The following is a 22,688-nucleotide window of genomic DNA, read 5'->3' on the forward strand; positions in this document are numbered from 1 at the left end:
ATCTTATGGGCCATAATGAACTGTATGGAGCATTAGAAGATGCTCCATATAACAATGTGCCACATACAGTATAATGCTCCATGCAGTTCATTATGGCCCATATGTGGCACATTTTTATATGGAGCATCTTATGGGGCCATAATCGGCATTTGTGCAGCATTATATAAGTTTTCCCAGTTTTTTTGTAGCAAAATTAGGGGGTCGGCTTATACTCGAGTATATACGGTAAGTATTTGATCACCTACCAACCAGCAAGAATTCTGGCTCTCACAGACCTGTTAGTTTTTCTTTAAGAAGCCCTCCTACTCTGCCCTCATTAACTGTATTAATTTCACCTGTTTGAACTTGTTACCTATATAAAATACACCTTTCATCACACTTGATCAATCACAGTCCAACCTCTCTGCCAAGACCAAAGAGCTGTCTAAGGACACCAGGGACAAAATTGTAGATCTGCACAAGGCTGTGATGGGCTACAGGACAATGGGCAAGCAGCTGTAGGAGCAATTATTAGAAAATGGAAGAAGCACAAGATAACTGTTAATCTTCCTCTGGCTGGAGCTTCATGCAAGATTTTGCCTCATGGGGCAAGGATTATGCTGAGAAAGGTCAGGTATCAGCCCAGAAGTACACGGGAGGACCTGGTAAATAACCTGAAGAGAGCTAGGACCACAGTTACTAACATTATCAACAGTAACACACTACGCCATCATGGATTAAAATCCTGCAGGGCACACAACGTCCCCCTTCTCATGGCGGCACATGTCCAGGCCCATTTGAAGTTGGCCAAAGACCATCTGGATGATCCGGAGGAGGAATGGGAGAAGGTCATGTGGAAAGATGAGGCCAAAGTAGAGCATGTTGGTATCAACTCCACTCACCGTGTTTGGAGGAAAAAGAATGAGTACAACCCCAAGAACAACGTCCCAACCATGAACCATGGTGGAGGAAGAGTCATACTATGGAGTTGCTTTTCTGCAAAGGGGCAACTGCACCATATTGAAGGGGGGATGGATGGGGTATGTATTGTTAAATTTTGGCAACAACCTCCTTCCCTCAGTGCATTGAAGATGGGTCGTGGCTGGGTCTTCCCGCATCACAATGACACGGAACATACCGCCAGGGCAACTAAAGGGTGGCTCCGTTAGAAGCATTTCAAGGTCCTGAAGTAGGCTATCCAGTCTCCAGACCTGAACCCAATAGAAAATCTTTGGAGAGAGGAGAAACTCAATGTTGCCCAGTGACATCCCCGTAACCTAGAAGATCTGTATGGAGGAGTGGGCCAAAATCCCTGCAGCAGTGTGTGCAAACTTGATCATGAACTACAGGAAACGTCTGACCACTGTAATTGCAAAGAAAGATTTCTGTACCAAATATTAAGTTCTGTTTTTCTACTCTACTAAATACTTATTTTATGCAAATTAATTATGTAAAAATCGTATAATGGGATTTTCTGGATTTTATTTTTAGATTCTATCTCACAGTTGAAGTGTACCTTTGATAAAAATTACAGACGTCTCCATTCTTTGTAGGTGGGAAAACTTGCAAAATAGTCAGCGTATCAAATACTTATTTTCCTCACTGTGCGTGTATATTATATTGCATAAAGGTCATAGAAAGTTTGAATAAAAGGATACCTTGATATCTGCGACTCAAGGTCTTACTCCAGAAAAATCAATTTTTTTTATGAGCTGTTAAAATTTATGGACCGGACACAGATCTCCCTGAGAATCTGCCTCCATGGCTTATTTTAAATGAAAAGGTGCAATACAAGCGTGAGATATGTAATGACTGAGCTATGAAGAGCTATAATCGGCTATTGCTTGGTTCACACTGGTAACTGCACCTTTCATTTTAACCCCTTTCTGACTTTGGACGTACTATCCCGTCGAGGTGGGGTGGGCCCGTATGACCACCGACGGGATAGTACGTCCAGCGCGATCGGCGGTGCTCACGGAGGGGGATCGCGGCCGGTTGTCAGCTGATTATCACAGCTGACATCCGACATCCGGCACTATGTGCCAGGAGCGGTCACGGACCGCCCCCGGCACATTAACCCCCGGCACACCGCGATCAAACATGATCGCGGTGTGCCGGCGGTACAGGGAAGCATCGCGCAGGGAGGGGCGCTTGGTAAGCCTGCAGTGCTGTAAGTCAGATCGGTGATCTGACAGAGTGCTTTGCAAACTGTCAGATCACAGATCTGTGATGTCCCCGTCCCCCCCCCCCCCCCCCCCCCCCGGGACAAAGTAAAAAAAAAAAAAATTCCACATAAGTAAAAATAAAAAAAAATCCTAAATAAAGAAGAAAAATATATATATTATTCCCATAAATACATTTCTTTATCTAAATAAAAAAAATAAAACAATAAAAGTACACATATTTAGTATCACCGCGTCCGTAACGACCCCACCTATAAAACTATATCACTAGTTAACCCCTGCAGTGAACACCGTAGGGAAAAAAAAAAAAAAACGAGCAACGCTTTATTATCATACCGCCGAACAAAAAGTGGAATAACACGCGATCAAAAAGACGGATATAAATAACCATGGTACCGCTGAAAACGTCATATTGTCCCGCAAAAAACAAGCCGCCATACAGCGTCATCAAAGAAAAAATAAAAAAGATATAGTCCTCAGAATAAAGCGATGCCAAAATAATTTATTCTATAAAATAGTTTTTATCGTATAAAAGCGCCAAAACACAAAAAAAGATATAAATTAGGTATTGCTGTAATCGTACTGACCCGAAGAATAAAACTGCTTTATCAATTTTACCAAACGTGGAACGGTATAAACGCTTCCCCCAAAAGAAATTCATGAATAGCTGGTTTTTGGTCATTCTGCCTCACAAAAATCGGAATAAAAAGCGATCAAAAACTGTCACGTGTCCGAAAATGTTACCAATAAAAACGTCAACTCGTCCCGCAAAAAACAAGACCTCACATGACTCTGTGGACCAAAATATGAAAAAATTATAGGTCTCAAAATGTGGAGACGCAAAAACTTTTTTGCTGTAAAAAGCATCTTTTAGTGTGTGACGGCTGCCAATCATAAAAATCCGCTATAAAAAATGCTATAAAAGTAAATCAACCCCCCCTTAATCACCCCCTTAGTTAGGGAAAAATAATAAAATTAAAAAAATGTATTTATTTCCATTTTCCCGTTAGGGTTAGGGTTGGGATAGGGTTGGGGCTAAAGTTAGGGTTAGGGTTTGGATTACATTTACGGTTGGGATTAGAGTTGGGGGTGTGTCAGGGTTAGGGGTGTGGTTAGGGTTACCGTTGGGATTAGTGTTAGGGGTGTGTTTGGATTAGGGTTTCAGGTAGAATTGGGGAGTTTCCACTGTTCAGGCACATCAGGGGCTCTCCAAACGCGACATGGCGTCCGATCTCAATTCCAGCCAATTCTGCATTGAAAAAGTAAAACAGTGCTCCTTCCCTTCCGAGCTTTACTGTGCGCCCAAACAGGGGTTTACCCCAACATATGGGGCATCAGCGTACTCGGGACAAATTGGACAACAACTTTTGGGGTCCAAGTTCTCTTGTTACCCTTGGGAAAATATAATTTTGGGGGGCTAAAAATCATTTTTGTGGGAAAAAAAGATTGTTTATTTTCACGGCTCTGCATTGTAAGCTGTAGTAAAACACCTGGGGGTTCAAAGTTCTCACAACACATCTAGATAAGTTCCTTGGGAGGTCTAGTTTCCAATATGGGGTCACCCTTGGGAAAATAAAAAAATGGGGGCAAAAAGATCATTTTTGTGAAAAAATATGATTTTTTATTTTTACGGCTCTGCATTATAAACTTCTGTAAAGCACTTGTTGGGTCAAAGTGCTCACCACACATCTAGATAAGTTCCTTAAGGGGTCTACTTTCCAAAACGGTGTCACTTGTGGGGGGTTTCAATGTTTAGGCACATCAGGGGCTCTCCAAACGCAACATGGCGTTCCATCTCAATTCCAGTCAATTTTGCATTGAAAAGTCAAATGGCGCTCCTTCCCTTCCGAGCTCTGTGGTGCGCCCAAACAGTGGTTTACCCCCACATATGGGATATCGGCGTACTCAGGACAAATTGTACAACAACTTTTGGGGTCCATTTTCTCCTGTTACCCTTGGTAAAATAAAACAAATTGGAGCTGAAATAAATTTTGTGTAAAAAAAAAAAAAAAAAAAAAAAAAAAAAAAAAAAAAATTATTTAATAATTAACATTTAAAACATTCCAAAAATTCCTGTGAAACACCTGAAGGGTTAATAAATTTTTTTGAATATGTTTTTGAGCACCTTGAGGGGTGCAGGTTTTAGAATGGTGTCACACTTGGGTATTTTCTATCATATAGACCCCTCAAAATTACTTCAAATGAGATGTGGTCCCTAAAAAAAAAAAAAAAAAAAAAAAAAATGGTGTTGTAAAAATGAGAAATTGCTGGTCAACTTTTAACCCTTATAACTCCCTAACAAAAAAAATTTTGGTTCCTAAATTGTGCTGATGTAAAGTAGACATGTGGAAAATGTTACCTATTAAGTATTTTGTGTGACATATCTCTGTGATTTAAGGGCATAAAAATTCAAAGTTGGAAAATTGCAAAATTTTCAAAATTTTCGCCAAATTTCCGTTTTTTTCACAAATAAACGCAAGTTATATCGAAGAAATTTTACCATTATCATGGAGTACATTATGTCACGAGAAAACAGTGGAACGCTTCAACGGATCTTGGCGATTCTGACAGTCATAAACTCATAAAGGGACAGTGGTCAGAATTGTAAAAATTGGCCCGGTCATTAACGTGCAAACCACCCTTGGGGGTAAAGGGGTTAAATAAGCTCAGATTCTCAAGATGTTCTGTGTCCAGCCCATAGATCTTAACAGCCCATTAATATATCAAGACAAACAGGATTTTACGAGAATAATACATCGGATCACCGATTTCAAGTATTAGCTTATTCCTCTTGCTATGACGGCTGACCGATTCTCTTTTAATAACACTGTGAGGCAGCATTATTCCTCTTGCTATGACGGCTGACCGATTCTCTTTTAATAACACTGCGAGGCAGCATTGATTATCTCCTAAGGAAGAAGATACCAGGTGGATAATTTTTTTTCTTTTCCCCCTGTTTTTAAGTTTCTGAATTTCAGCAAAAATTCTTCATTTGCTGAGCACAAGCAGAAATGTTGCCGGTGGTGAGGGATTAAAATATGAAGTAGTAATTTCAAGCTTCAATTACAGTGGGAGAGGCCAAAATGGAAATGACATTAATGCTCTTCATTTGATACATTCAGACTGCTTTTTTTTTTTTTTTTTTTTAATGCTATTTTCATATTACAAATGAACGGATACACACAACACGTTGCCATGGCCTCATTCTGTCCAGTTACAGACTCTAGTAAAGACACAGATGCATTCTGAATACAATCACTTTGATTTCTGGTACATACTTGAAGAGAAACAATTTGTAAGCAAAACTATATATGTTTAAGAAAAATATAATGTAAAAAGAGTTAGTCGTGTGTGTGTATCTATACAGTTATGTTAAGAAATATTTGGACAGTGACACAAGTTTTGGCATTCTAGAGGTTTACCAAAACGTGTTCTAGATCCACTTATAGAATCAATATGGGCTTAAAATGCAGACTCTCAGCTTCAGTTTGAGGGTATTCACATGCTAATTGTAGTAAGGGTTTAGGAACTACAACTCTTTAATATGTAGCTGCCTCTTTTTAAAGGGACTGAAAGTAATTGGACAATTATTTCAAAAGCTCTTCTATCGGCTATCCTCTCGTTAATCGTTCCACGGTTTACCAGGTAAAGGGTCTGGCGCTGATTCCAGGTGTGGCATTTGCATTTGGAAGCTATTGTTGTGATCCCACAACATGTGTTCAATTGAAGGGAAACAGACCACCATTAGTCTAAAAAAAAAAAAAAAAAAAAAGCAATAAACACTCAATGAGGCCTGGACGTCTACAGCAGACATTGGTGAATGTTCTCAGAATCCTTTCCATGGTGAAGAAAAACCCCTTCACAACATCCGTCCAAATGTAGAACACTCTTAGGAAGTGGCATAAAGAGAAGACTTCATGAGTGCAAATACAAGAGGTTCACCACAAGATGCAAACCATTAATCTGCTTTAAAAGGAACCTGTCAGGTTCTCCGTGCCACCAGCACCACCAGCAGTTGTCTACATAGCTAAATACCGTGTTCAACAGTCCCTTTTGTTACATTACACATCAAAAACAGATGTTTAGAAAACATACACCTGGATTCAGAGGATCTATGCAGTGAGGGGAGGAAGCCGCACACATGTGCGAGGTATGTATAGCGCTGACTGTGACGCCGGCCCTTGTAAGCCATGTTATTACTCCTACTGGGGCGTGATAATGTGCTAAGTGGACTGACTAGACTGGGGACACTTAATGCCCCAAGGACTAGTCATAAACGGACTTTAGAAATACTTTTTATATAGATCTGTTTGTGTAATGTAATAAAGGGACTGTTAGGCAGGATATTTAGCTATGTAGACACTATGCTGGGGGAACTGGGGACCGGACAGGTTCCTTTTAGAAATAGAAAGGCCGGATTAGATTTTGCCAAAAAAAATCTAAAGAAGCCAGTCCAATTCTGGAAAAGCATTCTTTGGACACCAAACGAAGATCAACTTGTACCAGAATGATAGGAAGAAGAAAGTGTGGAGGAGGCTTCGAACGTAGCGTGATCCAAAGCACACCACATCGTCAGTAAACCATGATGGAGGCACTGGTGGCATGGGCATGCATGGCTTCCAATATCAGTGGGTCACTAGTGTTTATTGGTGATGTGACTGAAGACAGAAGCAGCTGGATGAATTCTGAAGTTAACAGGGCTATGTACAATTTCTGCTGACATTAAACCAAATGCGGTAAGGTTGACTGGATGGTGCTTCACAGTACAGATAGACAATGGCACAAAACGTACTGCAAAAGTATCGCAGGCGATTTTCAAGGCACTGAAGTGAAATATTCAGCAGTGGCCAAGTCAATCACCAGATCGCAAACCCATTCAGTGTGCATTTCACATGCTTAAGACAAAACTTAAGGGAGGAACACCCACAGAGAAGCAACAACTGTCGTCAGCTGTAAATGCCAGTCAAAGCATCACAAAAGGGGAAACCCGACGTTTGGTGACATCCATGGTTTTCCAGATTTCAGGCAGTCATTGCCTGCAAGAGATTCTCTACAAAGTGTTAAAAATGAACATTTTATTTATGGTGAAGTTAACTTGTCCAATTACTTTTGAGCCCCTGAAATGAGGAGACTTTGTAAAAAATGTGTGCAATTCCTAAACTTTTCACAGGATATTTTTGTTTAACCCCTTTAATTATATCTGAAAGTCTACACGTCAATTGCATCTGTTATTTCTTTTTTAATCCAAAATAGTGGTATGCAGAGCGCAAATTGTGAAGATTCGGTTTCTCTCCAAATGTTTCTGGACCTAACTGTACTATATTTTGCAAACACGCATACATATATAACTGTGCCATGTACAGTTGTGGCCAAAAGTATTGACACCCCTGCAATTCTGTCAGATAATACTCAGTTTCTTCCTGAAAATGATTGCAGTCACAAATTCTGTGGTATTATCTTCATTTAATTTGTCTTAAATGAAAAAACACAAAAGAGAATGAAGCAAAAAGCAAAACATTGATCATTTCACACAAAACTTCAAAAATGGGCCAGACAAAAGTATTGGCACCCTCAGCCTAATACTTGGTTGCACAACCTTTAGCCAAAATAACTGCGACCAACCGCTTCTGGTAACCATCAATGAGTTTCTTACAATGCTCTGCTGGAATTTTAGACCATTCTTCTTTGGCAAACTGCTCCAGGTCCCTGATATTTGAAGGTTGCCTTCTCCAAACTGCCATTTTTGGATCGCTCCACAGGTGTTCTATGGGATTCAGGTCTGGACTCATTGCTGGCCACCTTAGAAGTCTCCAGTGCTTTCTCTCAAACCATTTTCTAGTGCTCTTTGAAGTGTGTTTTGGGTCATTGTCCTGCTGGAAGAACCATGACCTCTGAGGGAGACCCAGCTTTCTCATACTGGGCCCTACATTATGCTGCAAAATTTGTTGGTAGTCTTCAGACTTCATAATGCCATGCACACGGTCAAGCAGTCCAGTACCAGAGGCAGCAAAGCAACCCCAAAACATCAGGGAACCTCCACCATGTTTGACTGTAGGGACCGTGTTCTTTTCTTTGAATGCCTCTTTTTTTTTTTTTTTCTCCTGTAACCTGTTGATGCCTTTGCCCAAAAAGCTCTACTTTTGTCTCATCTGACCAGAGAACATTCTTCCAAAACGTTTTAGGCTTTTTCAGGTAAGTTTTGGCAAACTCCAGCCTGGCTTTTTTATGTCTCGGGGTAAGAAGTGGGGTCTTCCTGGGTCTCCTACCATACAGTTCTTTTTCATTCAGATGCCGACGGATAGTACGGGTTGACCCTGTTGTACCCTCGGACTGCAGGGCAGCTTGAACTTGTTTGGATGTTAGTCGAGGTTCTTTATCCAACATCCGCACAATCTTGCGTTGAAATCTCTTGTCAATTTTTATTTTTCGTCCACATCTAGGGAGGTTAGCCACAGTGCCATGGGCTTTAAACTTCTTGATGACACTGCGCACGGTAGACACAGGAACATTCAGGTCTTTGGAGATGGACTTGTAGCCTTGAGATTGCTCATGCTTCCTCACAATTTGGTTTCTCAAGTCCTCAGACAGTTCTTTGGTCTTCTTTCTTTTCTCCATGCTCAATGTGGTACACACTAGGACACAGGACAGAGGTTGAGTCAACTTTAATCCATGTCAACTGGCTGCAAGTGTGATTTAGTTATTGCCAACACCTGTTAGGTGCCACAAGTAAGTTACAGGTGCTGTTAATTACACAAATTAGAGAAGCATCACATGATTTTTTGAACAGTGCCAATACTTTTGTCCATCTCCTTTTTTATGTCTGGTGTGGAATTATATCCACTTTGGCTTTAGGACAATTCTTTTTGTGTTTTTTTTCATTTAAGACAAATTAAATGAAGATAATACCAAATAATTTGTGTTTGCAATCATTTTCAGGAAGAAACAGTATTATCTGACAGAATTGCAGGGGTGTCAATACTTTTGGCCACAACTGTATATTTGTATATAGATTTGATGACCGAATCGGTGTATCTTAGGAATATAAAAATGCCGTTTTTATTTTATTTTTTTTGTATTACATTTGAGTAAAGCGAGGCCTCACATTTGAAAGTGCTGCAAGTAAATATGGGAACCTGAAGTGGAAAATACAAAGAATACATTTCCTTAGCACTTAACCTTTTTAACATTAGTCCCATATGTCTAAGATATACGATCCCTTCATGATCATTGTGGGTCTGACCACTAGAGCACCATCCAATATTTAATATTAGCCGCCTTGCAGCTCTTTTGACTTACATTCTCTTTTTGCGCAGTAGCTGTAGGAAAAACTGCATAGAAGCTTTGGCCTCTTCGTTTTCAGGATTGCAGGAGTCTGATGTCAGGCCTCCACAAGGGATGTCATTTCTTAGCATTGCTTTCTAAGACTGTGGTAACCCTTTAATATAATTTGGTGGCTGGATTCTTGTTACATGCTAAATCAGTATGTTTGCTGTATTTCTCTTGCAGATGCTACTTGGAAAGCATGTCATGGTAAGAGTAGGAGGAGGATGGGATACTCTTCAAGGATTTTTATTAAAATTTGACCCTTGCAGAGTCCTTCAGTTTACAACTTTGGAGCAAAAGATTTTACAGTTCCAGAAAGGGGTACAAAGTGACAGCGTGTCAACACAAACCAGCAAATCTCTACATCCTCCTGTAATGAACCCTATATCTGCAATAAATGCTTCGCAAAAACTGGCATCTACCCCATCGCCGCAAGTAACCCCTTCCCATGTTAATCTCAAAAGTCAAAAATCCCCTACGTCAGCTACTCATAGGGGAACTAACAATTCACCACTGACATCAGTACGTCCCAAAATCCAAGTCATGCCAAGAAAGGGGTCTCCATTACTCCCTGAGCCACAGAAAAAGGTAGCAAAGAAATCCAGTTCTCCACCTCATACTGCTAGGCCTGAAGTGAAAGGTACACCGAAAAACCTTAGTTCACCTACTAATGTTGGGAAAACCAATGGCTTACATTCTGCTAAAATAGCTCAGAATGGTAAAAACATGCAGTATGGGGGCACAAATGAGAAGATGCCGACTCCTAGATGTTCTCCCACATCTTTGACCCGTCTTATGACGAAGTCTAAGGGTGTGCCTGACCTTCAGACTAAGCCGGGACCATTAAATATACCAGCCTCTAGTAAAGCAGCTATTGCGTCATCAGTTAAATCTGATTTCTCTAAAAGGACTGAGATTGTAAAACCGAACTACAAAAGCACTACCAATCTGAAGTCTGTCCCTGCTACAGTTGCCTTCAAGGATGTGAAAGTAAGCAAAAAAACAGAAATGCCAAAGAACAATCTCCAGGAGAGGAAGCCCTTTGTGGTATCTTCTCGTGTGCCTGACAAAGTCCCAATTTATCCGTACCTTTCTCACCCATTGTCCAAACCGCCAACTGCCATTAGCCGGAATACTACTAAACCAGTCCAGTCTGCCAAAAATGGCCCCAATAAGAGTGCCCCTGATAAGACTGCAATGTCTGGACGCACCCCACTTTCTGTAGTTAAACTTCCACAGTCTGCACCCAAAACACAGGCTGTACCAAAGACAAAAACCTCTACCAAAACTGAGCCTATAAGCCGTACTGTAAAGAAAGAGAAAGCACCAACTGGGTCTGATCAGCTGGGTTCAAGAGCCAAGTTGTCTCGCCGGGCCGCTCCTGAATCCACTAAAGAAAAATTGGTTAAAAATAAGGAGGACCACCTTACTGTGGCAAAGAAGTGATCCATTACACCTTTCCGGTGTCACTAATGGTCATTTCTTCACACACAATGTGGAGAATAAATGAATCCATGTGTTTTTACTGTAGGGATAATTTAATAAGCTGTTTTATTCTTTATAAAGCCAAGTACAATCCTAAATTTCTAGCTATGACACTATGCAAGAAATGCAGCTATAGGTTGTGTTCCAGTATCGCTATGATTAACCAGGAAGATGTGTACATGCTAACTGTGCTCTATATGGAAAACTCCTGCTGGCAGGAAATGAACCATTTTGTATAGACCTACAAAAAGCTGCCTCACTCGTGGAGATTGTAATATTTACGTGCCTTCCCATAAGGGGTTTAAAGGAATTTATAGATGGGTAATTGACAAAATTATGACCTGGATCTATGCAAAGTAAAACAAAAAAAACTGTAAAATAAGACACCAAGTTGCAATGTTGGGTATGGAACGGTGTGTGTTTTTTCTCCTCCAGAGTGACATTTTTTGTGTAGAAATTCTGCTACATATTTGTTCACTTCATGTGAGTATCGACCTCTATGCATACTGCTATAAGGGGAGCTGCAGAAATTTGAGTCCTGCTGCTTCGCTTTATTGCTTGAATCCGTGTAGTTCCCCTTATAATTTTTAAAATTGGTCCAAGCTGGAGAATCACTTTATGAAACGTTGCTATTTGGTGACTTAAGTTTTAAAAGAATCACTTGGGTGAGTGGAGATGGAGCGCCCCCACTGCCGCAAGGCCGAGGGGTACCCGGTACCGGGCCTCTGAGTCTCTGCTCTGGGGTTGTCACGGTGGCTAGGCCCGGTCCGTGGCCCTGCCTGTCAGGGGGGACGTCCGGTGCAAGAGTAGTGAATGATGGTGGTGGTGAGGCTGTGGTGCGATGCAGTAAATAACGAGAACACCAGGTTGCAGTTTCTTTACCTCTTTACTGAAGATCTCTGGGTCCTCAGTCCGAAATCCGGATAACCAGGCTACGCAAGTCCGGCCGGTCCAATGGCACCTCCAGAATTCTCTTAGCAGGTGGAAATCTGTGCCTTCCTTCTAGCGCTATGTGTTGTGGTCCTTCCCTGCTGTGCTTACAGAAAGTCCCCACAACTGTTGTGTCTGTTTCTTAAGTTCCCTCACAACTCGATTAGATGATGTTCTGCTAATCCTCCGTCCCTCCCTGATGTTCTGGTTGGGACGGCACCCGTTTGACGGGTAGGCTCGGAGCTCTTCCGGGACCCTAGAGTCGCCCCTCTCCACAAGTTGCCCCCCAAGACTGCATAGGTGATTTAAGTTAGACAGCCCGCCTTAGACTGACTGCCCTGCCGCTGTTTAGAGTATTGCTTGAAGCTGGATGTTGAAATACTCTCTCGGCGTTCCGGCCACCGGTAGTGTGCCTCAGTAGGGTGTTGCTTCGGTCTTACAGCACGACCCCTACTGGTATTCTCCTATTGCTTGATCTCGTTTCTCACTCAGCACAATCTATCTCGCTTCTCGTCCTTCCTTGGGCACCGCCGCTATCCTGAGCAGGCGCGGTCCCGTTACGTTCGTTCAAGTTGCCAAGCCTCTGTCAGGATCCCACCCCTGACAGAGACCCTACTGTATCTTCCCCCACAACACCCTCTGCCACAAGGTGTTGCCTGGTTCCAACCCAGTCAGCTTTCTGATCTAACTTCCTGCCTGACCCCCAGTTTACCCACTATGGTGGGGAGTGGCCTAGTGAATAGAACCCTTAGCTCCCCCCGGAGGCCCGGCTGTGAAATGTATTGGTGTCTGTGATACCTGATCAGATGAACTCCTTCAGTGCCATCAGACGCACCATAGCTCCCCATAGTGGCGGAGCCACAGTACTGCAACGACCAGGACTCTGGGGCGCTGCAGAGAGAACCAAATAATGTATTTTCTTGCCATAAATCAGAAATTTAGTAGTCCTATATAATTAAAAAAAAAAAAAATTAAACTGAATGAAGATTCCTCCCCTCCCCACTATTTTTAGGTTTTTATCATACATGTGCTTTTAACAGCTCTAAAAAAAAAAAATCCTGGTTCAGATACTCAAATCAATTTTTCTTTTTTTTTTCTTTTCCTTCTCTGATGGTATATGGGGCTTCATGTTTGTCTTGTTTACATTTTTTTCTCCTAATATCAGAAAAAAGAAATGTTTTTTTTTTTTTTTTTTTTTAAAGGACCACATAAGACAACTAGGAAAAAAAAACTTTAAATTGCCTTCCATAGAATTTTTATTAATGTATTGGACATATTCTTTCATTGGCAGTATCTTAGTTATGTTTTTTGCCATTTTATTTTTGTATTTATTTATTTTTTATTTCGCACACTAAAGATCTTAGGGGTTGCAAAGATCTTTGGGGGACCTTTTATCATATTATTACAATCCTTTTGTTGCGGACTTCCCTTGTAACTGGCAGTTGTAGGGTAAATTTAGCCTCCTGGGTGCATAGCAGAGCTGACTAGGTCTCCATGAATCTAGCAGCTCCTGCTCCCTCCCTACACCCAGCGATCACATGATCACTGAGTCAGGTGGAGGAAGTGGCACTGTTTAGTGCTTCCCAAATCTGTATACACAAGTGCTGGCTCAGTGTTGTCTATGCAAAGATTGAGAAGGTAAGCTTGGTAATAAACCATGTTTCTTTTCTGTGAAGAGTCTGGCTGTGTCTGACAGCTGGTTTTCTTGCCCCACAGCTGCACAATCTCATGCAAGCGTTTTACACTGCATGACGTTTTTAGAACGTCTGTACAGAGTAAATAGTGGAGTCCACGGACGTTTAGTCTATGGTCAGTCCAGAAATGGTTAACTTGTGGTCCTAAAAGGCTAAATGAAATTTGGTTTAAATCACCCCCTCTTTTGCCCCATTGAAAGTAAAACAAGAACAAAATACACATTTTATCGCTTGGTTCAGAAATGTCCCATCTATCAAAATATAAAATAAATGAATCAGATGACTGGTAAACGGCGTTATGAGGGGAAAAAAAATCTCCAGAATTACTTTTTTTTTTTTTTTTTTTAGGTCGCCTCAATACTGCAATAAAATGTAATAAGAGTTGATCAAAACATTGTATCTACCCCAAATGGTGTAAATAAAAATGTCAGCTTAGGGCATCAAAAATAAGCCCTCTCCCAGCCTCAGATCTTGAAAAGTGAAAACATTACGGTCTCAGAAATTGGCGAAAAAAAAAAAAGCAAAACCTTTTTTCGCACAAATGTTAGAATTTTTTTTTCACCACTTAGATACCAAACAAGTATAGTTTATTATTTGTGTACTCGTACTGACCTGGAGAATCATATTGCCAGGTCCGTTGTACCATATAGTGAATATGGTAAATAAAAAAACTATTGTAGAATTGCAATTTTTTTCTTTTCCACATACAATTTTACCGCACTTGGATTTTTTTTTCCCATTTTCCAGTACACTAAATAGTAAAATTACTGGTGCCATTCAAAAGTCCAACTCGTCTTGCAAAAACAAGCACCCATATGGCTATATTGACGAAAATATAAAAAAGTTATGGCTCTTATAAGGGTAGGAGGAAGAAAAAAAAAAATAAAGGAAAATGGCCTGGGGGTGAATGGGCTAACAAGCCTTACCACATGGCTTTGGCTAAGTTCGCATGTCCAGTAATCATGCCATTGAAATGGATCCAGCAGTAATCGGTTATCTAGCCTTAGGAAAAAAGCCAAACCAGAATCTCAATTTGCAGACAGGTGTTGCCCCTCCTCAGTGCAGTGCATGAGATCTGACTAGGGTGTAAAAGATGTCACTCTTCACAAGGAGAGGTTATGGCTGACATGCCAGTATAAGGAGACATATAGGCCATGCAAGCAATGCTCCTGTGAGATATGCAATATGCAAATTGCCTCTTCAGGGAGGAATAGGTCTTGAACTCTAGTACCAACTATTAGGCCAGTCTCACACGTCCAGATAATTCCGGTACCGGAGTTATCCGTGTCCATGTGCTCACGTGGCACATCAGTGTGGCACACGTGCGGCAGCCGTGTGCCGACTGAGGACCACACGGACCGTTCAGGAGACAGCGCTACAGTTAAGCGCTGTCCCCTGCTTTTGGTGCTGAATCCGGCATTCATTCCTTCTCCCCAGCAGCGTTCGTTGGAGAGAAGGAATGAAAAATCAAGGTTTTTTTTGAATTTTTTTTTGCTAAAAATAAAGTTCGGGGTCACCTCCCGCCTCCCACCCCCTGTGCGCCCACCCCTATGGGAGGTGGAGCCGCATATTCATCCCTGTAATGAGCGGTACCATTTGACCACTCACACAGGACAAGCTGCCGGCGCTGAGGAGGCATCGCGGGAGCTGGGTGAGTATTTCTTCTGCAAGCGGGCGGGCGCACAGGGGGTGGGAGGCAGGAGGTGACCCAGAACTTTATTTTTAACAAAAAATTTTTTTTTTAAAAACTTGATTTTTCATTCCTTCTCTCCAGCGAACGCTGCTGGGGAGAAGGAATGAATGCCGGCTTCAGCACCAAAAGCAGGGGACAGCGCTTAACTGTAGCTCTGTTTCTCCTGCGGCGGTACGTGCACACGGAGGAGAGTGAACACTGTTCTCCGTGTGCAGGACGCTTTGCGGACCGTGCTGCCGGAGAAACGTGGACATGTCTCCGTGTTTTGCACACGGACACACGGTCCGCGAAAAATCACTGACATCTGCAGAGACACATTGATTTTAATGTGTCTACGTGTGTCAGTGTCTCCGGTACGTGAGGAAACGGTCACCACACGTACCGGTGCCACTGACGTGTGAAACAGGCCTTAGAAGTAGAAATCCTAAAAGTCAATATTGACCCTTTAATGATCCTTGTCACATGACGTGCTTAAAAAAAAAAATGCTGGGTGGACACAGCCAGATCATTATTAGCGCTGTTTACAAAGGGGAAATATCTTCCAGGAATGTATTACAATTGTGAGGTCATTGTCTCTACACGTAACCATTTTGTCATGTATTCTCTACGTACATTTAAGGTACCGTCACACTAAACGATATCGCTAGCGATCCGTGACGTTGCAGCGTCCTGGATAGCGATATCGTTGTGGTTGACACGCAGCAGCGATCAGGATCCTGCTGTGATATCGCTGGTCGTTGATTAAAGTTCAGAACTTTATTTGGTCGTCAGATCGCCGTGTATCGTTGTGTTTGACAGCAAAAGCAACAATACCAGCGATGTTTTACAATGGTAACCAGGGTAAATATCGGGTTACTAAGCGCAGGGCCGCGCTTAGTAACCCGATATTTACCCTGGTTACCAGTGTAAAATGTAAAAAAACAAACAGTACATACTCACCCTCTGATGTCTCTCACACGTCCCCCGCCGTCCGCTTCCTGCACTGACTGAGCGCTGGCCGTAAGTGAAAGCACAGCACAGCGGTGACGTCACCGCTCTGCTGTTAGGGCCGGCGCTCAGTCAGTGCAGGAAGTGGACGCCGGGGGACGCGAATGTAAGTATGTACTGTTTGTTTTTTTACATTTTACACTGGTAACCAGGGTAAACATCGGGTTACTAAGCGCGGCCCTGCGCTTAGCAACCCGATGTTTACCCTGGTTACCCAGGGACCTCGGCATCGTTGGTCGCTGGAGAGCGGTCTGTGTGACAGCTCTCCAGCGACCAAACAGCGACGCTGCAGCGATCGGCATCGTTGTCTGTATCGCTGCAGCGTCGCTAAGTGTGACGGTACCTTAAGTGGAGTAGTATACACATTGCCCACTTACTGCTTTTCTGATGGCCTGTCCTCATCTGGAACACTTTTCCTATTAACCAAAGTTGCAATTAACATTGCAGTGCCATATAACTCATTACTGTAAGGGTGTGTTTCCACGGTCAGGAAACGCTGCGTGTTTGACACTGCGTAGAGCTGCAGCGTCCAGATGTTCATGAAATCCCGTCTCCACTATGCGTTAAAACACGCAGGGGGCAGACCCGCGTAAACAGACATGCGGCGCGTCTTTTCAGAACGCAGCATGTCTGTTTACAATGCGGCAACGCTCCGTCGTCGCACCGTAAATTTCCCATAGATAATCATTAGATGCAATAAAATCGCATCTAATGATTAGTCACATGCGTAGTAACTGTGTAAAGGCAGCTTACTACACGGCTCCTAATTTAAATAAGGTCTTACCTGTCCCGCCGCCGGAAGTCTCGTGTCCTCTGCAGTTCTCGCGATAACTTTGCTTACCGCGAGAACTGCCGTGCACATGACCGGGGGTTCTCTCCGGTCACTAGTCTGGTTCTCACGGTCAGCTGATTGTGAGAACACTGCAGTGTAGGTGATTGCTGGAGAGTTATCTCCGGCGATCATCTACAAGCTCTGCTATGTGTGGATGTCAGGCATCCAGATGTAGTAGAGCCGGACTCGTCGTGGGACACTCGATATTAAGGACTACGTCGGACTCGGGGAGTACACTGTTGGTTTATTATTTTTCATTTTTCCAGGAGACGAGGGCACCGCATGGATTGAACGTACAATAAAAATATGGTCAAAACTGTGTGGTGTTTTATTTCATATACACATACTTTATTCTGCATGTGTGCGCTTTATTAACCCTTTCACAAGTATAGGATTAGTAATGGTAGGTATGTTATTGACGCCTCTCCATTACGAAGCCGGCTTAATGTCACCTTACAAAGGTGATATTAACCCCTTATTACCCCATATCCCACCGCTACAGGGGAGTGGGAAGAGAGGCTAAGCACCGGAATTGGCACATCTTACAGATGCGCCATTTCTGGGGCAGCTGGGGGCCAGTATTTGTCGTATTGCCGGGGGGGCCGGCAATAACCATGGCCCCTCTCTACGCTATGAATATCAGCCCACAGCTGTCTGCGTAGCCTTTCTGGCTATAAATTATAGGAGGACCCCACGTAATTTTTTTGGGGGGTCCCCCTACTTTTATAGCCAGTAAAGGCTAAAAATACAGCTGCAGGCTGATATTCTTAGCCTGGGAAGATCCATGGGTATTAACCCCCTCCCAGGCTACAAACATCAGTCCCCCAGTCGTTGGCATTCCCTCTCTGGCGCAGAAAATTGTGCAGGAGCCCACACCATTTTTATTTTATTTTTTTAAATTAAACATACTGTTTTTAACACCGTGGTCATACTTGCGAGAAACTCACATGAGTCTCACCTCAATACCCGGCACTGCCACTGCCACTCGGGACTGGAGCGTTCAGCTACATAGAAATACATGCAGTCGCACGCTCTGGTCCCACGTGCCTGCGGCAGTACCGGGTATTGAGGTGAGACTCGTGTGAGTTTCTCGCAAATATGACCCCGGCCTAACTCTTAATATTTTATTATGTTTATTACTAAACATCGGGCTTGGTATTATCATCTATTATCTATCTATTGTATCTATTTATTATCTATCTACCTATTATCTACCAATATATCTATCTAAAAATATATCTATAGATGGATATATCTATAGATATATCCATCGATAGATACAATAGATAGATGGATAGATAGATCTATCTATTGTATCTATCTATCTCTCTATCGTATCTATATCTATCTGTGTGTCTAAACATTATTCTTCAATGGAGTATGTAAATGAAGAGGTTGGACAAGAAATGACATCACAATTCGTTTTTTTTCTGTATAACTTTATTTAGCTTACAAAAACACACAAATCCGCATAAAAAAAAAAAACGCATGGAAAACGCAGGTGACCTGCCAGTGACCTCCAGTGCAGATTTTATCTGTGTCAAATCCTGATGCAATCCTGACCGTGGAAACATACCCTTAAGTGCTGGTAATCCCTTTTTATTACGTTTGTATCCAATTGTACAATTTAAAAATATTCTTGTGAACAAGCTATTTTTATATTTATCTGACTAATGCGTTTAAATTTAATCTTTGAGGAAAAACGTTCTATAGTTGTCCATCTAACCTCCTTGTGAACACCAGCTAGATTTTTGCGATCACTACCCATTATTGGTGGGTCATTAGTAGCTCCTGTTTAAACCCATTAGCTGGATTCCACATGATGTTAGTAGCGCTGTCGCTTTGCCGTCTCGTCACCATAAATCACTATAAACACAAGCTAAGGGCTGTCCCACACGTCCAGATAATTCCGGTACCGGAAAAAATCGGTACCAGAGTTATCCGTGCCCGTGAGCTCACGTAGGCCATACGTGCACCCCCTGTGCGGCCCCCCCTCCTGTGCGCCCCCCCCCCGCTGTTCAGAAAATACCCGCATCCCTCGTTGGCCGTCGTTCCTTCCTGGTCTGGCCGCGGCTTCCACTGTATGCAGTCACGTGGGGCCGCTCATTTACAGTCATGAACAGGCGGCTCCACCTCCCAGAGGGGCAGAGCCGACTATTCATGATTGTAAATGAGCGGCCCCACGTGACCGCATACAGTAGAAGCCGCGGCCAGACCAGGAAGCAGCGACAGCCAATGTGGGAGCGGGTGAGTATTTTCTGAACAGCGGGGGGGCGCACAGGGGGTGGGGGGGCGGCGGACAGGTAGATCTTTCATTTAAACACTATTATTCATATCTTCTATGCAGCAAACGCTGCTGCACAGAAGATATGAATGGCGGCTTCAGCACCATGGGGGGGGGGGACAGCGCTTACTGTAGCGCTGTCTCCTGCACGCCACAGGGACCGCACACGGAGAACGTCCGTGTGAGGTCCGTGTTTTACACGGACCCATTGACTTTAATGGGTCCGTGTAATACGTGCGCTCCCACGAACACTGACATGTCTCCGTGTTTGGCACACGGAGTCACGGTCCGCAAAAAATCAATGACATCTGCACAGATGCATTGATTTTAATGGGTCTACGTGTGTCAGTGTCTCCGGTACGTGAAGAAACTGTCACCTCACGTACTGGAGACACTGATGTGTGAAACCGGCCTAAAGTGGTATTGTACTGTAGCTCTCTGAATTACTAGAGGTAATGTGTTGGAAGTGCTACATTATAGATGTGATGTCGGATGGTTACTTGTTACATAGGTTTCGCACTGCTGCCCACATTTCTTCATCAGTGTGGCCTACAGGTTTTTGGCAGATGTATGAACACAAAAGCTAAAACTGGCACTTTATTTTTCTGGATGTATTTCACTTAGATTTGCTCTTGTGATAAGAAAACTATAAGGCTGTGGTCCCATAGTGCGGTGAGGCTGCGATGTAGTGGCTTCATAAATCAGATGGGCTTTTTTTAGGTATCATTAGAAATTCTTTACAAGTTGCCTGCTTATTGTTCATGGCCACTTAGTTTCTGCAAAACCACGCATCCACTCACAATAACCAAGAAATTGTGCAGAAATATGGCAAGTCATATTTTTTTTTTTGTCACCTATGCTTATAGTTCTATAATGAACAGTTTTCACAGAGCACAATGTGGCAGGTTTACTAAAATTGTATTTGCTCTTGTGTGCAGCTTTTGTTTGGGGGCCATATCACAAATCCCCACATTAACCCATTAGAAGGAAAAGTGCAGCACCGTCGCCCCTCCCTTACACACCCCTCCCTCTCCTCTCCGATCAATTCATTGAAGCAAATCGAACCCTATTATATTCAATGAGGTCTGTGTGGTGCCATTTTTATCTGTTATGGGACTCCCATTTTTCTGTTCCTTTACCACGATGGAATAACAGTATAGTGCTTTGTTCCAAAGCACTATAATTAAGTGTAAACTTCTTATTATTATAGTGCTTTGGAACAAAGCACTATACTGTTATTCCATCGTGGTAAACTTCTTCTTCTTCTTCTTCTTATTATTATTATTATTATTATTATTATTATTATTATTATTATTAGGCTTTTTTTCACAATTAATGCAGCCCGAACCGCTGAACGCACAGACTCCAGTGAGGTGTCATTTCGAAGCCAGCGTCCACGAGAGGTGTGCTAACTATTTTTCGTGTCGATCGGATTTGTAGTTTTGGCGCAATTTGCGTTTGAAAATTGTTTTCCCCTCATTGGAAAGCATTGTCTTAATGAGTTTCAATAGGGAAATTTCCTCATAGGGTATAATGGCCGGGTTTCTGAGGCAATTTCAACATAACTGTCAACTGCCACCTGGCTGATTAGCTCATTGATATGTGCAGTCAGACCCAGTTACTATGCCAACGCCTATGAACTGTACATGACCCCAGCAGGACAGTTTTGCCAGATAATATCAGCTCTTAAAGTGACCCGCCCGCCAAATCGGACCCGGAGTGGCGCCGCCCGCCAAATCGGACCCGGAGTGGCGCCGCCCGCCAAATCGGACCCGGAGTGGCGCCGCCCGCCAAATCGGACCCGGAGTGGCGCCGCCCGCCAAATCGGACCCGGAGTGGCGCCGCCCGCCAAATCGGACCCGGAGTGGCGCCGCCCGCCAAATCGGACCCGGAGTGGCGCCGCCCGCCAAATCGGACCCGGAGTGGCGCCGCCCGCCAAATCGGACCCGGAGTGGCGCCGCCCGCCAAATCGGACCCGGAGTGGCGCCGCCCGCCAAATCGGACCCGGAGTGGCGCCGCCCGCCAAATCGGACCCGGAGTGGCGCCGCCCGCCAAATCGGACCCGGAGTGGCGCCGCCCGCCAAATCGGACCCGGAGTGGCGCCGCCCGCCAAATCGGACCCGGAGTGGCGCCGCCCGCCAAATCGGACCCGGAGTGGCGCCGCCCGCCAAATCGGACCCGGAGTGGCTACAACTACCAAAACAGCGCCTGAGGGGCACCCAAGTGTGAAAGTCTTGCTGGGGCAACCCGGGCACCATTCCAAAGCACTATCTGTAGTTCCTTCAGGAAATACCCATCTAGTTATTATTCAGTCCGCACGTAATGCGGCCCGAACCGCTTCACTCAGACTCCAGTGAGGTGTCATTTCGAAGCCAGCGTCCCCAAGAGGTGTGCTAAGTATTTTTCGTGTCGATCGGATTTGTAGTTTTGGCGCAATTTGCGTTTGAAAATGTTTTTTCCCCTCATTGTAATGCATTTCAATAGGGAAATTTTCCCATAGGTTATAATGGCCAGGTTTCTGAGGCAATTTGAAATGTACCTGCCACTTGCCACCTGGCTGATTAGCTCATTGATATGCGCAGTCAGGCCCAGTTACTATGCCAACGCCTGCGAACTGTACATGACCACACCAGCACAGTTTTGCCAGATAATATCAGCTCTTAAAGTGATAGTGCTTTGAAATTGTGCTGTGCTATCTGTAGTCTTATTATAATTATTGCCCCGCTCACCAAATCGGACCCAGAGTGGCGCCGCCTGCCAAATCGGACCCAGAGTGGCGCCGCCCGCCAAATCGGACCCAGAGTGGCTACAACTAACAAAACAGCGCCTGAGGGGCACCCAAGTGTGAAAGTCTTGCTGGGGCAACCCGGGCACCATTCCAAAGCACTATCTGTAGTTCCTTCAGGAACTCTTTTTTTATTAAAGTACAAAAACATATATACAAAACACCAAATAAATAATCATAAAACGGGGAAACAAACCAAAATTAACTTAAAAAACCAGCCTTGAAGATGTCCATAAGACTATTGTCCATAAACAATACTTGCGTCTTTTAAAACTTATTCGGCTTGAACAGGACCCCCAGTAGGAACCTACCTATGTATACTCTAAAAGAAAACATTAAGTTAAACCCACTCATCCACATTCACACCTCCCCCATTCATACTCAAAAGGAAAAAAATAAAAGTCTGGCCCATACTGCCCAAAAGAAAAGATGGCCTCACTGGCCGCAGAACTAAATTTAATCCTAATATATACAACTTAACCCTAATATATATACACAAAACACTTTTTTATT

The 22,688-nt window shown here is 43.4% G+C and overlaps 1 protein-coding gene across 9 annotated transcripts in view; it reads left to right on the plus strand.

The window, feature by feature from the left end:
• The window catches only part of GAS2L3 (growth arrest specific 2 like 3), a 109,143-nt gene extending 94,504 nt beyond the window's left edge, over positions 1-14,639 (plus strand). For 5 of the 9 annotated variants that reach the window (XM_077265589.1, XM_077265586.1, XM_077265587.1 and 2 more), the window contains exon 11: positions 9,669-11,786. In XM_077265589.1, the coding sequence (XP_077121704.1) occupies positions 9,669-10,931 (1,263 nt within the window). In that variant the 3' untranslated portion in view covers positions 10,932-11,786. Of the gene's footprint in view, positions 1-9,668 lie in introns of all 9 variants that reach the window. The other 4 variants (XM_077265592.1, XM_077265593.1, XM_077265585.1 and 1 more) reach the window with 3 other exon arrangements.
• Positions 14,640-22,688: the final 8,049 nt, after the last annotated feature.

The sequence above is a fragment of the Ranitomeya variabilis genome, chromosome 5 (genome assembly GCF_051348905.1).
Source record: "Ranitomeya variabilis isolate aRanVar5 chromosome 5, aRanVar5.hap1, whole genome shotgun sequence".
Classification (NCBI taxonomy): domain Eukaryota; kingdom Metazoa; phylum Chordata; class Amphibia; order Anura; family Dendrobatidae; genus Ranitomeya; species Ranitomeya variabilis.